Source organism: Thalassophryne amazonica, chromosome 3, assembly GCF_902500255.1.
Source record: "Thalassophryne amazonica chromosome 3, fThaAma1.1, whole genome shotgun sequence".
In the NCBI taxonomy this organism is placed as follows: domain Eukaryota; kingdom Metazoa; phylum Chordata; class Actinopteri; order Batrachoidiformes; family Batrachoididae; genus Thalassophryne; species Thalassophryne amazonica.
Window position 1 is genome coordinate 60,789,701 of NC_047105.1, and position 14,483 is coordinate 60,804,183.

Here is a 14,483-nt window from a genome sequence, read left to right on the forward strand (position 1 = left end):
CAATGATACACATTGTTCTGAGTGATACACATCGAGAGTCTGCTGTGGTATGTTGCACTTGGTAAACCAGAGTTAATCTGGTGATGACACATAATAATGCAGCATGTAAATTTTTAATCACCATCATCACTGTCGGTGTTAAGGATTCATAGTAAAAATCAGTTTAACCTCTTAAAAATGTAAAACTCTGACAATAGCCAAATACTTCCCAAAACAGCACAAACCTGTGTGACCATATAGAGCAAAGCATTTGTGCTGAGTGGCACTGATGTGTGTATATAAGAAGAAGGTTTGGTCCTCCCTCAGGACTGACAGGCGGGCAGACAAGGTGAGTGAGTCTTTTATTAGCATGGGCAAAAGCCAGCAGCTTACACAACAATGCAGAGCATGACCACTAACTGCCAGATATCACGGCAACACAAAGCTCTTGCATTTATGACGGCGCACAGTAAGTACATTTTGAAATGCAAAATCTTTGGATTACGCTCATTAATTTAAATAATGTCTCACTCACAGATTCCTCTTTAGATAATTGCTATCTGTTCTTTTGGGGGGGAGAAGAAGGTAAATTACCAACTGTAAATCAGTTTTTAAATTGGTTAACACCAGAGTGCAAAAAGTCCTGAGATTATTCAATATATGTGATTATCAATTAAAGGTGTATTCCCCTTCAGTTTTTTACCACTTAAGTCATAAAAAGGATTTTCTGTGGGACCACTAGGGTATTTCATGTTGAATGGGAAAATTAGGCAAGATGTTTTTACAGTGTTTCCTTTGCATTTTCAGCTTTCTAGATATAAAATAACTAAATAATAACAAAAGACTTTTAGTGTGACGGGAGTCACACTGTAATGAGCAGTAATTAAAGGACTAATTAAAGCTTTATCTTTTGTTTATGTAATTTCACAACTTGTGTCAACTGGTACGTGCATGCAAGAAACGGGGTATGTGTGGGAGGTACAGAAAAAAAATAACTTGAAAAGTGACCAAAAACTATACCGTGAGTCACATTGGAAACCCCACTATAATTTTGTTCTGTCAGTAAAATAATAGCTTCACACATTCTTATATCACTAATATTATCAAAATTCACTGTCTGGATGCAGGTTAGGATTTTTACTCCGATGGATTAAAATACAGCGACATGTGATGTGCTGATGACACAGGGGCTTTTCTGAGCGTCGAACATCAACCTTTGTCAGCATCAGTATTATGGAGCCAAAAACCTTCAGTTGTGCCTTAAAGCATCAGACACAGCTATTAAACACAGACAACCAGGGAGCCCACTGAGAAGAACTCAAATCAAATCTGGGCATATTCCACATGAAGGTTTTGTTGGATATTTGCTGGACAGGAAAGACAACAGAGACACAGGTCTACTTTGATAGTTGTCAACACTAAGGGCTCCTTCACACATAGTATGAAGGTACAAATCATGGCAAATCACGGCGTAACAGCTCGTATGAGTGAACCACAAAAACATGAGTGAACCATGAATGTGCTGTGACAGTTTCGTGTACATGACACATAAAACCGTCACAGCGGGAACAGTGTGAGCAGCTGGAGCATCTGTAAACACATCACACAGATGCTGCGAAAAAAAAAAAGAATAATACATGCCACCCACGGGATTCGAACCTGCAATTTACAAAAGCTCTGATTGCCAGCCAAAAACTTTTCCACTGTGCTACCATCGCTGGCTTGTAACCACTGTGAAAAAATGCCTGAAATCAACAAAGACATGGATGAGGTGCACTGTGTGCCGCTGCTGCAGCCCAGCGCAAAGGCAAAAGGTATTTTATGTATTTCCATGTGAGGACAGCAGGCAGAGACACGCGCTTCATGGAGGAATGTTGTAAGTTCATGTACTTCAAAACACAGTACGTGTTCTCCAGCAGCAGAGATGACAACAGCAGCCGCTGTGAGCAGACACGCCCCCCTGTCCATTCAGCTCCTAGACTAACATGTCACTCTATATTATGTGGTCATTCATTTTTGTTATTTGTTATGTAACTGCATATGTAGGTATTGTCGTAATTATTTATGTACCTGTCCTGGTGGTGGTTTCTGTGTTTTTAATGTTTTTAATGCACTGAGCCATCATACAGCTGTCAGTGTGCTGCCATCAGCTGACAGGTGCCTCCCCGTGCTGTGTGTGCTCAGACCAAGCTGTCCGGCCCACATGTGATCCGATCTGTACATACATATAAGCATTTTATGCAACTGTGTCTCCCTTCCAGTATACCACGTGTCGGGGGGGGGGGGGGGCGTGACACACACGCACAAGTGTGACATACATGCAGTTTTGCAATGCCACACTGATAGGGCACGAAATTCACATCCAACTCGAAAGTGATCATCTGCTGATTGTTTTCGTGCTAACAGTGCGAATGGCCACACATTTTCTAAGTGCCAAGCGAGTGGTGTTAGATGTTCGTGTGTCACCTGGAATTTGGCCGGATCGAATGGGCTCACACAGGGCACACACTGTCTTTCAGCCGGTGGTGTGCGCAAATAGTTGTAGCAACAGGTGTACGAGGCGATGGAGGCAGCTACGACTTTACATGTATTGCATACAATTCCTGCTTCATGCGCAATTTAACCACATTTGTACTATGTGTGCAGGGGCCCTAATGTTAGTCATAGTTAGAATGTTTTTATTTGGTTTGCCTAAATTACTCAGTGGCAAGACTAACCTTTAATAATTGCACTTTGAGACTTGTACATTAGGATATGCACTTTCTTCTTTATGTTCTGGAAGATCTCGCAGAGTGAACTTTCAAAAAATATTTTGCCAGCAATAACATTTGCTGTAATTTTATGCCATACCACAGAAATAAAGATATTTTATGATAAGGAGTCATTTTGTGGAAAATGTAAGGAGACTACAACTAGAGCACCACAATCATAGCGCAAACCTCCGCCAACACTAGTTTCCAATTCTACAAAATTTTACCTTGCAAAAGATTTTGAAGGTCAAAGTCCTGTTATTAGTTAAATTAGATGTGATTTAATGTCAGGAGTATGTATTTAGTTTATGCAGTTGAATAGAAGTTTTTGTCGTGCTGTCAGGTTTTTTTTTCCAACTTTTTCAGTTTCTGAATAGTTTTTCATATAATTTTCACAGGACATTGATTATCTTTGCTATGCACAATTTGTCATTGCTTTTTGGCACTTGGTTTCCAACTGATAACTGAAGATAGAAAACATGCCTAAAATTGGAACCTCCATCCAATTTTGGTGGTGTTGGTAAATCCATAACAGAAAAGTGAGAGTGACTGAGGCACATTTGATTGAGATATAATGCAAAATATACACCAAATGTTTTTTTAATATTAAATTCAAAAATCCACAGTCCTGATCAGATCCAGATCAAAACTTTGTCAGGCAATAGTGAGTCCCAGTCTGCACCTCACTTTCAAATATGAGAGTGATTTGGGCATTTTTGAGTAACATGTAATGTAAAATAAACATTATGAGGTTTTCAATGTTACATTTAAATGGCCATAACATCTGTAATCTGGATCAGATCAAGATCACACTTTGTCCATCGAAAAAGGATATCAACGCTCTCATATATGAAAGAAAATTCATCTTTTTTTACAGAGTTATGAATTTTTGAAAATTCAGTGTTAAAGATAGGGATTTTTCCAAGTTTTCAAGATTTTTCCTGACTTTGACCTTTGACCTATGACCTTGAAAATTGAATCAGTTCTTGCCTAACAGGTTATGAATCTTCAATAAAAATTTAATGAGGACATATGAAAAATTGTGGGCTCCAGGCTGTTCACAAAAAGACAAACAAACAGGGATGAAAACATAACCTCCCAACTTCATTGGTTGAGGTCATTAACACTGATGTTGTGCCAATGTAAACCTGTCATTAAAGAAGCATCAACATGTTTTACATCAAAAATTACTCAGTTAATTGAAAATTTATCATTGAGGTCACTGTTTTGTCACAAGCTACATGTTGTTGCTTGCTCAATGTTGCTTCTGTGCTTTGACTTTCCTTGAAAGTCAACTGCAAAATGCTTAATTTTCCCATGTTCTCTACTGGCATATTAGACTCCACTTAACATCACCATTCATTTATAGCATGCAGAGATGGAAAAGTAAATTTACTGACAGCTGTTCTTTTCCACTCTTTCAGTGAAGAGCCACCATGAGTATGGACGCAGAAATGGAGTGTTTTGGCCCAGCCGCCATTTACCTCCGAAAACCAGAGAGAGAAAGAATTGAAGCTCAGAACACTCCATTCGATGCCAAAACAGCTTACTTTGTGGCTGAATCGAATGAGATGTACTTGAAGGGAAAATTGGTGAAGAGAGAAGGTGGCAAAGCTACTGTGGAATCTCTCTGTGGAAAGGTGAGAGTGTCACATCAGACATCCACACTCAAATATAGGTGATACTTTTTTCTGTTTTATAAAAAAACAGACCAAAGCATTCAAATCAGTTGTGGCTCCAGAGATTTTTTTCTGCAGGTGCTGTGGGGGAGCTTGACATTCTTTTGAGGGTGCTATGGGCTCATGTGTCACGATGGCTCTCTGCTACACATCTGCTACATTCACAGGCATGCGTACGCATAGCCACATTCTGACCTGCGACAGTCACTAATGACATACAGAATGACCAAAAATATACACAAACCTAGGCTACTGTTCAAGTGAAACATCCACAGACCTACACATGTAGCCTATAGCCTCTGGGAAAAAATGCCAACAGCAGGCAGAGAGAAAATCTTTCACCTATCATTGATGTCTTCATAACAGCACAATGCGCCTGTTGTTGTGGTTAAGAGCAAAAGCCTCAATGATTTGGTTCCTGTCCAGAGGTCGTGTTCTCTGAAGGATAACTGCCTGGAGTGACAACGGGTCACTGGTTTGTCTGTGCCTACTGCTGCTCCTCAGGTAGTTCTTTAGGCGACACAGACTTCACTTCTTTCTAATTCCACTCATGGATATTTGGACAGCAAAAACTAAACCATTTCAGCAACGTGAAACTACACTCACTGCAGTACGACGTCATCATTGATGCTGAAAAACTCGTCCATGCCTTTGTCTCCTCTAGGCTTGACCACTGTAACTCCCTGCTCTTCGGGATCTCTGAAAAAAACTTCAAAGAGGACCCACTAAGCACCATATAAAGTGTGTTAAAGTAATCCAGTCGAGTAGTAACAAAGGCGTGGATTACTGTTTCAAAGTCTTGCCTGGAATTGGCTTTATTTTGGCCAGTTGTCTCAGATGAAAAAAGCTTGACTTAACTACCGCCTTAATGTGGCTATCAAGCTTCATGTCAGAGTCTATTTTAATTCCTAAGTTTGTGATGGTTGGCTTGAGATACTGTGCCAGAGACTCCAGGTTTACCAAAGGGGTCACAGAGTTGTTACCAAAAACCATCACTTCTGTTTTGTCTCACTGAAACTTAGGAAATTTAGAGCCACCCATGCCTTAATGCCACCTAAACAGTTAAGTAATTGTGCCACTGAGTAGGAGTCCGTCCTTTTAAGAGGCACATAAATCTGACTATCATCTGCATAACAGTGGAAAGAAATACCATGTTTTCTAAGTACGGGCCCCAACGGTAATAAAAAGAGAGAAAAGAAGAACAGAGCCCTGTGGAACACATAAGTGGAGCAGTGGAGGACACAAATTCACCAATACCAACACAAAAGCTCCTACTTGTCAAGTAAGACTGAAACCAACTCAGAGCTGTGCCCCTGATTCTTGCCCAATGCTCCAGACGAGAGATTAAAATTTTATGATCCACTGTATCAAAAGCAGCAGTTAAGTCCAAAAGAACCAGAACAGCACAATCACCTGAGTCAGGAGCTAAAAAGATATCATTAAAAACTCTTAAAAGTGCTGACTCAGTGCTGTGCAGGTGTTTAAAACCAGACTGGAAAACTTCAAAAATATTGTGCTCCTTTAAAAAGGACATTAGCTGACTGTAAACTACCTTCTCCAGGATTTTTGATAAAAAAAGGCAGACTAGAAATAGGTCTAAAGTTAGCTAAAACCGTGGGATCCAGACTTGGCTTTTTCATCAGAGGCCACGCAACAGCATGTTTAAAATTTACAGGGACCACACCTGAGCACAGACTGCTGTTTATAATATTGAGCACAGCTGGCCCAACAGTGGAAAGATTTCTTTAAAAAGACAAGGAGGGATAGTGTCATTTGGAGAACCTGAAGGCTTCAAATGACCAACAATCTCCTGCAAAAATTCCAATGTTACAGACTCAAAAGTGTCAAAAACAGCAGAACAGCAGAAAGAGACTGAAGGGTCATTCACTGTACATGGGACTGAACAATAAATTTACCTCTCAAAACTCTGACGATGATGTCGGCTTCTATCCCACACGGTTGACTTTATTTTCCCAAATTTTTCTTCTGTCGCCACTCTCTCTAATAAAGGCACTCTAGTCTGAGACGCACTGAGAGCAGAAGGACACTGAGGGACTTCTTAAAAACCCTTTAAAAAACACTTATGTAAATTCATCTTCCAAAAGAAGGATGTCATGTGGAGAACAGTTTTCACCAGTGATGATGAATCCTGGCAACAAGTCAGATTAAAAGACTTTATTTAATCCATGAGCAGGTGTCCCGTTGAGATGAGGTGAACGTTGAGATGAGGTGCGTCGCGCTACTGCGCATGCACACGCATGCGCACATTGCTCTACCCCAGACCTGAAGATGTCATCCATCGAGATGAGGTGCCTCGCGCAACTGCACATGGGGAGATGATGTAACTCGCTCGACATGCAACTCCGCATGTGCATTTTCTTTTTTTTTTCCATCAAAGTTTTTTTTTATTAATTGTATTCAGTGTATTTATAGCCTAGTAAGTAAAACATTTTCAGTATTTTACGTTAGGAGCATAAATGTATGTATGAGGTCTGTTAGGAAAGTATCGGACCTTTTTATTTTTTGCAAAAACCTGATGGATTTGAATCACGTGTGCTTACATGAGCAAACCTTGAACCTTCGTGCGCATGCGTGAACTTTTTCACGCCTGTCGATTGTATCATTTTCTGGTAAGCAGCCTCTGTGTGGGACATGTGTAGTGCGGTCGACGGGTTTTCATTTCAAGGAAAAAGACAGAACGACTGGAGCAGCGCCACATCAAATTTTGCCAGAAACTGGGCAGCAGCCAGGTGGAAACATTCGGATGATTCAGACGGCTTTCGGTCACGATCCTATGGGCATCACACAGATTAAGGAGCGGTACAACCGATTTAAAGATGTCCGCACAACGGTGGAGAGCGAGCCACGCTCTGGTCGGCCATCAACATGCTGAAACGACCACGACGCTGTGGTGATGCGGGACCGTCGTGTGACTGTCCGAGAAATTGCGGACGAGGTGGACATCAGCACTTTTTCAGTACATTCCACTGTGACAGAAGATTTGGCCATGAAAAGAGTTGCAGTGAAATTCATGCTGCTGCTGACGGCGGAGCAAAAGCGCCTCCGTGTTGATGTCTTACAGGACAAGCTGTGACATGCCCACCTCTTCCACAATTTCTCGGATGGTCACACAACTGAAAAGTCACCGAAAGCCGTCTGAATCATCCGAATGGTTTCCACCTGGCTGTCGCCCAGTTTCTGGCAAAATTTGATGCGGCGCTGCTCCAGTCGTTCCATCTTTTTCCTTGAAATGAAAATCCGCCGAGTGCACAGCACACGTCTTCACACAAAGACTGCTTACCAGCAAATGACGCAATCGATAGGTGTGAAAAAACTCACGCATACGCATGAAGGTTCAAGGTTGGCTGATGCAAGCACACGTGATTCAAACTGATCAGGTTTTTGCAAAAAATAAAAAGGTCCGATACTTTTCTAACAGACCTCATATATGTATATTTTGCCTGTCGAAACAAGCTAACTCCAGGTTAAAAATACTGATCGTTTTATAGTGAGTAGATTTTATACATTACTACGTTCGGATGAACAATTTATACATTTACTTGCCCATCAAAATAAGCAAACTTCGTCAAGTTATTTTTTCAGTGCACACATATGCAGTTACGCGAGGAACCTCATCTCAATGACGCACCTCATCTCGATGACGCACGGCTTCTAAAGTTTTAGCTTTTGTTGTTAGCTCCACGTCTTCTTCCCATTTTTTGTAGAAGAGTTACAGCGCTTCATACAGGCCTGGCATATTTACTACAGCATTTTCACACAGTTTCACTGGATCTGTGAGAACAGAGATTTTTCTTGAATGGAACACTTTTTGAAAATGACAAAGAAAAAGATTGTATAGCAGAAGTTCAGTTTCAGTCTTGACAAGGCCTTAAAACATGGGATGAAATTAAATTAAATTAAAATAAATGAGGAATTATTTTCTTGGGGGTGCTATGACAAATCCGCGGGGAGCTCTAGCACCCCCTAGCGCCCCCTAGCACTGCCCACAAAAATAGGTCTTGACCTTGAGCATGTGACCTTTTTGCTTTGCTGTTACTGAGAAAAAGTTCTGAGGATATAATCTCTAATTGAAACCATCAGAGGAGCATCGTGAATAATCTAAGTATTTATAAGTGAAATTTCACCACAGACCTGAATCAATGTGCTTCTGATATTAACAACTTCAAACTACTAGTTTCATAAAGTCACTATACTGTTGGGGTTGGATGGTCTTATAAGTAACAGGTGTGTCTACTGTATTTTCCTGAGTGCAAGTGCTAGAAAATAATATTGGACTAACTGTCACTCATCTGATTTCTGTCTTTCCTCTCTCTCTTACAGTCCCTCACTGTAAAAGAGGATGACATATTCCCTATGAATCCTCCAAAGTTCGATAAGATCGAGGACATGGCCATGATGACCCACCTCAGTGAGCCCGCTGTGCTGTATAACCTCAAAGAGCGTTACGCAGCCTGGATGATCTACGTGAGTCTGAGCTGACACACACTGACCTTACAGAACAGTATGTAGGACTGACGGTGTCATGTGTCCCAACAGACCTACTCTGGGTTGTTCTGCGTCACTGTGAACCCCTACAAGTGGCTCCCTGTGTACGACTCTGTGGTTGTAGCAGGATACAGAGGCAAAAAGAGGGTCGAGGCTCCACCGCACATCTTCTCCATCTCTGATAATGCCTATCAGTTCATGCTCACGGGTGGGTAACAAATGGACTTTTGCAGTTTGGACACACAGCATTGATGAAAATGTTTTAAACTTCAGAAGATAATTTACCTCAAAGTGTTGGTCCACATCACACATGGTCTATAATTAACACATGCAGATCTGAAACTTACAAATTCAACTGAAAAATGTTGCTCTTTTGCAGACCGTGAAAATCAGTCCATCCTGATCACGTAAGTTTAAACATTTCTTAATAGTTTGACAGCCAGTTCTGCTTACATACACTGAGCCTGTATACACCACAACTGCACATGCAAAGAGTCTTAGTCTTCTTAGTGGGGCTTGATGGTGTAATCTTCAAGTTCCTGAGTGGGCCCCCCCACCCCTTAAATTTCTTCAAAAATTTAAATGGAATTTTTAAGTATAACACAATGCTAAAATACCCTAGGCTGCCTGAGCCTTGTGTTCTTTATAATTTGCGGTTGTTTAATTAGTTATTAAAATCTTATTGTCTTACGTACAATTTGTACATGTTCAAATCAAATCATCATTTGTTCACGTTGAGTAAATCAAGGAATATTTGTAGATCAACCTCTGTGCATTTGCTTTTAGCTCCATAGAAAGTTAGCTTTGAGTTAGCCAAAGTTAGTGTACAAGCTAACGTCTGCCAAATGTCTTGTAAATGACTCCAGAGGTGTTATCAGGTTACAAAAACAGTGTTTTCAGTTTTAGAAGTGTTTATTTCTCGCTAGTTTTTAGATAATATACCAGAAACGAAGCTATTAGCAAGTAGTTACACCAGGAAGTGACATCACCAAGCTAACCTTGGCGAGATGTCTTGTAAATAAGATCAGAGGTGTTATTAGGTACCAAAAACAGCGTTTTCAGTTTTAGAAGTGTTTATTTCTAGCTAGCTTTTACATAATATATGAGAAACATGTACGAGGGCTGTCAATAAAGTAAGGGTCCTTTTTATTTTTTTCAAAAACTATATGGATTTCATTCATATGTTTTTACGTCAGGCATGCTTGAACCCTCGTGCGCATGCGTGAGTTTTTCCACGCCTGTCGGTGACGTCATTCGCCTGTGAGCACTCCTTGTGGGAGGAGTCGTCCAGCCCCGTCGGAATTCCTTTGTCTGAGAAGTAGCTGAGAGACTGGCGCGTTGTTTGATCAAAATTTTTTTCTAAACCTGTGAGACACATCGAAGTGGACACGGTTCGAAAAATTAAGCTGGTTTTCAGTGAAAATTTTAACGGCTGATGAGAGATTTTGAGGTGATTCTGTCGCTTTAAGGACTTTTCACGGTGCGAGACGTCGCTCAGCACTCTCAGCCGCCGTCGTCAGCCTGTTCAAGCTGAAAACCTCCACATTTCAGGCTCTATTGATCCAGGACGTCATGAGAGAACAGAGAAGTTTCAGAAGAAGTCGGTTTCAGCATTTTATCCGGATATTCCACTGTTAAAGGAGATTTTTTAATGAAAGACGTGTGGACGGGTCCACGCGTTGGGACGCAGCTGGCGCGGTGCGGCGGCACAGGAAAAACACCTCCGTGTTGATAACCATTTGTAAAATCCAGGCGGCTTTTGATGGCTTTCAGTGGAGTGAGTATATGAGAAATTGTTTAACAGGCAGGACATGTTCCAACTTGTCCTTAAGGCTTTCAACAGAGGTGTTTTTCCTGTGGTGGAGCGTCGCGGCGGCTGCGTCCCGACGCGCGGACCCGTCCGTACGTCTTTCATTAAAAAAATCTCCTTTAACAGTGGAATATCCGGATAAAATGCTGAAACCGCCTTCTTCTGAAACTTCTCTGTTCTCTCACGACGTCCTGGATCAATAGAGCCTGAAATGTGGAGGTTTTCAGCTTGAAACAGGCTGACGACGGCGCCTGAGAGTGCTGCACGACATCTCGCACCGTGGGAAGTCCTTAAAGCGACAGAATCACCTCAAAATCTCTCATCAGCCGTTAAAATTTTCACTGAAAACCAGCTTAATTTTTCGAACCGTGTCCACTTCGATGTGTCTCACAGGTTTAGAAAAAATTTTGATCAAACAAAGCGCCAGTCTCTCAGCAACTTCTCAGACAAAGGAATTCCGACGAGGGGCTGGACGACTCCTCCCACAAGGAGTGCTCACAGGCGTCACAGACAGGCGTGGAAAAACTCACGCATGCGCACGAGGGTTTAAGCATGTCTGACGTAAAAACGTATGAATGAAATCCATATAGTTTTTGAAAAAAATAAAAAGGACCGTTACTTTGACAGCCCTCGTATATAAATACACAAAACAGAGCGGTTTTGAAGAGACCAGCGACTAACGTGATGTGCACCTCTACTCTGGCTGTCACCCGCATCAATCAAAAACAAAACAGATCAGATTGAAACAGAATGTGACTTTTAAACTTTTTAAAATACATCAAGGTTAGCCATTGCTGAACTTGTCCAAGATCTGTGTCCCAAGAATGTTCCATGTGAAACTGAAGAGTCTGGCAGTAATTGGACTGGACTAATGCTGAGCACAGACAGATGAACAGACGGACGGACGAAAAGTAAAAATGAAGGGAATTCATTAATGACTCACAATGAACAACAGTCCTAAGCTTGTCTCACAAGTATCATGAGCAGGTCCAGAGGTGGCCTTGGATCCCACAGGCCTCCCTGGAATCTGATTGGCCACTCTAACATTATAAACTATGATTACTCAGTTGGAGGCTGGATAATCATAACCTACTGAGAAAAAAAGCTGATTTCATTATCAGGCTGATGACAGTTTATAGATCATCACCCTTATATCTGTATGTTCTTCATAAAATAAGTGAATCTAATGTTTGTTCATGTTTGTGCTCATATTTCTGGCCACCACTCTATCAATCCGTGCCCTCTTCAGGTCCCCAATCAAATAAGTCTGGACACACCACTGACTAGTACGCAAATGGTTCCGATTAGCCATAGAAAAGTTTTTTCCTACCTTTGAGGCACATTGGCCGGGAAATGATGCTAAGTGACTTCTTTTTTGTTGTTGTTGTTTTGTTTTTGGTTTTCTTTCTCAAAGTGGAGAATCCGGTGCAGGAAAGACTGTCAACACCAAACGTGTCATCCAGTACTTTGCGACAATTGCAGTTGCTGGAGGAAAGAAAACTGAGCAAACTGCTGGAAAGATGCAGGTAAAAAAATGTATATTTTTATTTTAAAAACAAACAAAAAACATACTGTAAATGTTGAATACTCAAAGAATCAATTTAATTTGGCTATAGAGATACTATTGGTACAGTGACAGATACTGTATAGATACTATACAGTGGTTTCCACCGGCAGAGCGCAGCATAATTATTCACTAGCTTGCTAAAATGCCATGGCTGTAACAGTAATTAAATGTCTGAAATGGGAGATTCTTTTTATATATTTGTTTGTTGTAATAGCCAGCACATGTTCATGTTCAAGTGCTGTGCGTGTTGTGCACAGAGTTGTGATGTTCTACACAGATTTCAATATTTGTGTCTGCGTGTGGTCCATCTGTTTCACATGGAGACATTTACTGTTAAACAAGCATGAAATAAAGTTGAACATGCCCGATTATTATTATTAATTATTATCATTTTAATTCTGTGCAGTCTCTGCGCACAGCAGTCTGGAACAGCAATAAATTAACGATAAATTAAAGGGTTTAAAATGCAGACAATCAGCACTGTGATAAGTCATTTTCAATGTGCAAACCATATCTATTTGCATGTTCCTTCCCAGAATTCTGCTCACTCGTGTGGACAAACCCCAAGCTGCATATTCATCAAGGCAAATGCATAAAACAAACAATTTGTGCTATTTTTGTGCATTTGTAAGACACAATCCTCAGTCTGTTCTGTTAGTAACTCAGCCTGCAGGTGTATTTGTGAGTGTAATGGTCTTTGTGCACATTTTTACACATGCAGGCTTTTAGTAAATCAGGTCTTTGCTCTTAGTAAATCACATGAAAAAGTGTCTCTACCCCAAAGCTTGGATTGTCCACACAATTTAGCACTCCTTATCTGAGATGTTGGTAAATCACGCCCAGAATGTTGCAAAATCTCCCATTCAAAATAGCCTACGAGAAGCTCACTTATCTGGGAATTCAGGTGACAAAGTGCTATTCCTCTCTATTAACGTTTACAGAGTGGCTATTCGCCCAACTGTTGGTTCAATAAAGTGATACGTAGTAAAGTAATACGTGAGCATATACGCCCAACCACAACCGACCAATAAGCGCGCTTGTAAGTTCACTTCCGGTTTCAACGCAGGAGGGGAAAAAGGCAAATATTTTCTCGCCGGCTGCCAGAGGGTTCACAGCCTGCGGAGTGGCTGTGATCTAAAGCGGTTCTGTTTGGCTGATCACACCCAGGGAACTGTATCAAACTAACACCATCTTACAGCCAACAAGCAGCATTTTGTTCAACAAAACTGTTTAATCGTCATTAACAGGCTTCCGTTCAAAATACTTATGAAGTTTGTCTGCTTTCATCCATTGCGGTGTTTTCACAGTAATTAAAGATGGCCCCATTAAATGTGTCAAACATACACCGCAACAGAGTCTTAAAAAGGGGTGTAAAAAACGTAGTTTAGATGCACAAAACATGTCAAATACACAATCACGGTTGGGCAAATAAGGTAACACATCATATTTATCTGCCCAACGGTTGGGCGTGTAATGTTCAATGTATGACTTATCTGCCCAACGGTTGGGCGAATAGCCTTGGCCTAAAGTTTAACTTTTCTCCTTTACTATCTGACCTTGAATTAAGCATACAGTTCTGGAATATGCTTCCCATATCACTAACTGGTAGAGTTAATGCTATAAAAATGATTATTTTGCCCAAGTTTCTGTATTTATTCCAGAATATCCTGCTATTTCTTCCTAAATCATATTTCAAAAAATTATACTCGCTTGTATTGCCTTTTCTGTGGGGTAATAAAACACATAGGATTGCTAGAAAACATCTTTGCGAGTTTAAAAAGGAGGGAGGGTTGGCACTCCCTAACTTCTTGTTCTACTATACAGCCTCGCATATAAAATTCATGACATACTGGTTGGCTGACATTAGTAAACCCCCCGCATGGTTGCAATTGTTGCAGGAAGCATGTCAGCCTTACGGTATAGGAGCTGTACTGCTGTCTCCTGTGACAATTGATAAATCTATATACAACCCCTGGCAAAAATTATGGAATCACCGGCCTCGGAGGATGTTCATTCAGTTGTTTAATTCTGTAGAAAAAAAGCAGATCACAGACATGACACAAAACTAAAGTCATTTCAAATGGCAACTTTCTGGCTTTAAGAAACACTATAAGAAATCAAGAAAAAAAAAATTGTGGCAGTCAGTAACGGTTACTTTTTTAGACCAAGCAGAGGAAAAAAATATGGACTCA

The 14,483-nt window shown here is 40.8% G+C and overlaps 1 protein-coding gene across 4 annotated transcripts in view; it reads left to right on the forward strand.

Moving 5' to 3' along the window:
* The first annotated feature begins 409 nt into the window (after positions 1 to 409).
* LOC117506828 (myosin heavy chain, fast skeletal muscle-like) overlaps positions 410 to 14,483 on the forward strand; it is a 47,842-nt gene continuing 33,768 nt past the window's right edge. The window contains exons 1-6 of one of the 4 annotated variants that reach the window (XM_034166458.1): positions 410 to 448; positions 4,154 to 4,369; positions 8,750 to 8,893; positions 8,966 to 9,122; positions 9,294 to 9,321; positions 12,139 to 12,250. In XM_034166458.1, coding sequence (XP_034022349.1) covers positions 4,166 to 4,369; positions 8,750 to 8,893; positions 8,966 to 9,122; positions 9,294 to 9,321; positions 12,139 to 12,250 — 645 coding nt within the window. In that variant the 5' untranslated portion in view covers positions 410 to 448; positions 4,154 to 4,165. Of the gene's footprint in view, positions 449 to 548; positions 565 to 1,358; positions 1,375 to 4,153; positions 4,370 to 8,749; positions 8,894 to 8,965; positions 9,123 to 9,293; positions 9,322 to 12,138; positions 12,251 to 14,483 lie in introns of those variants that run through there. The other 3 variants (XM_034166457.1, XM_034166459.1, XM_034166455.1) reach the window with 3 other exon arrangements.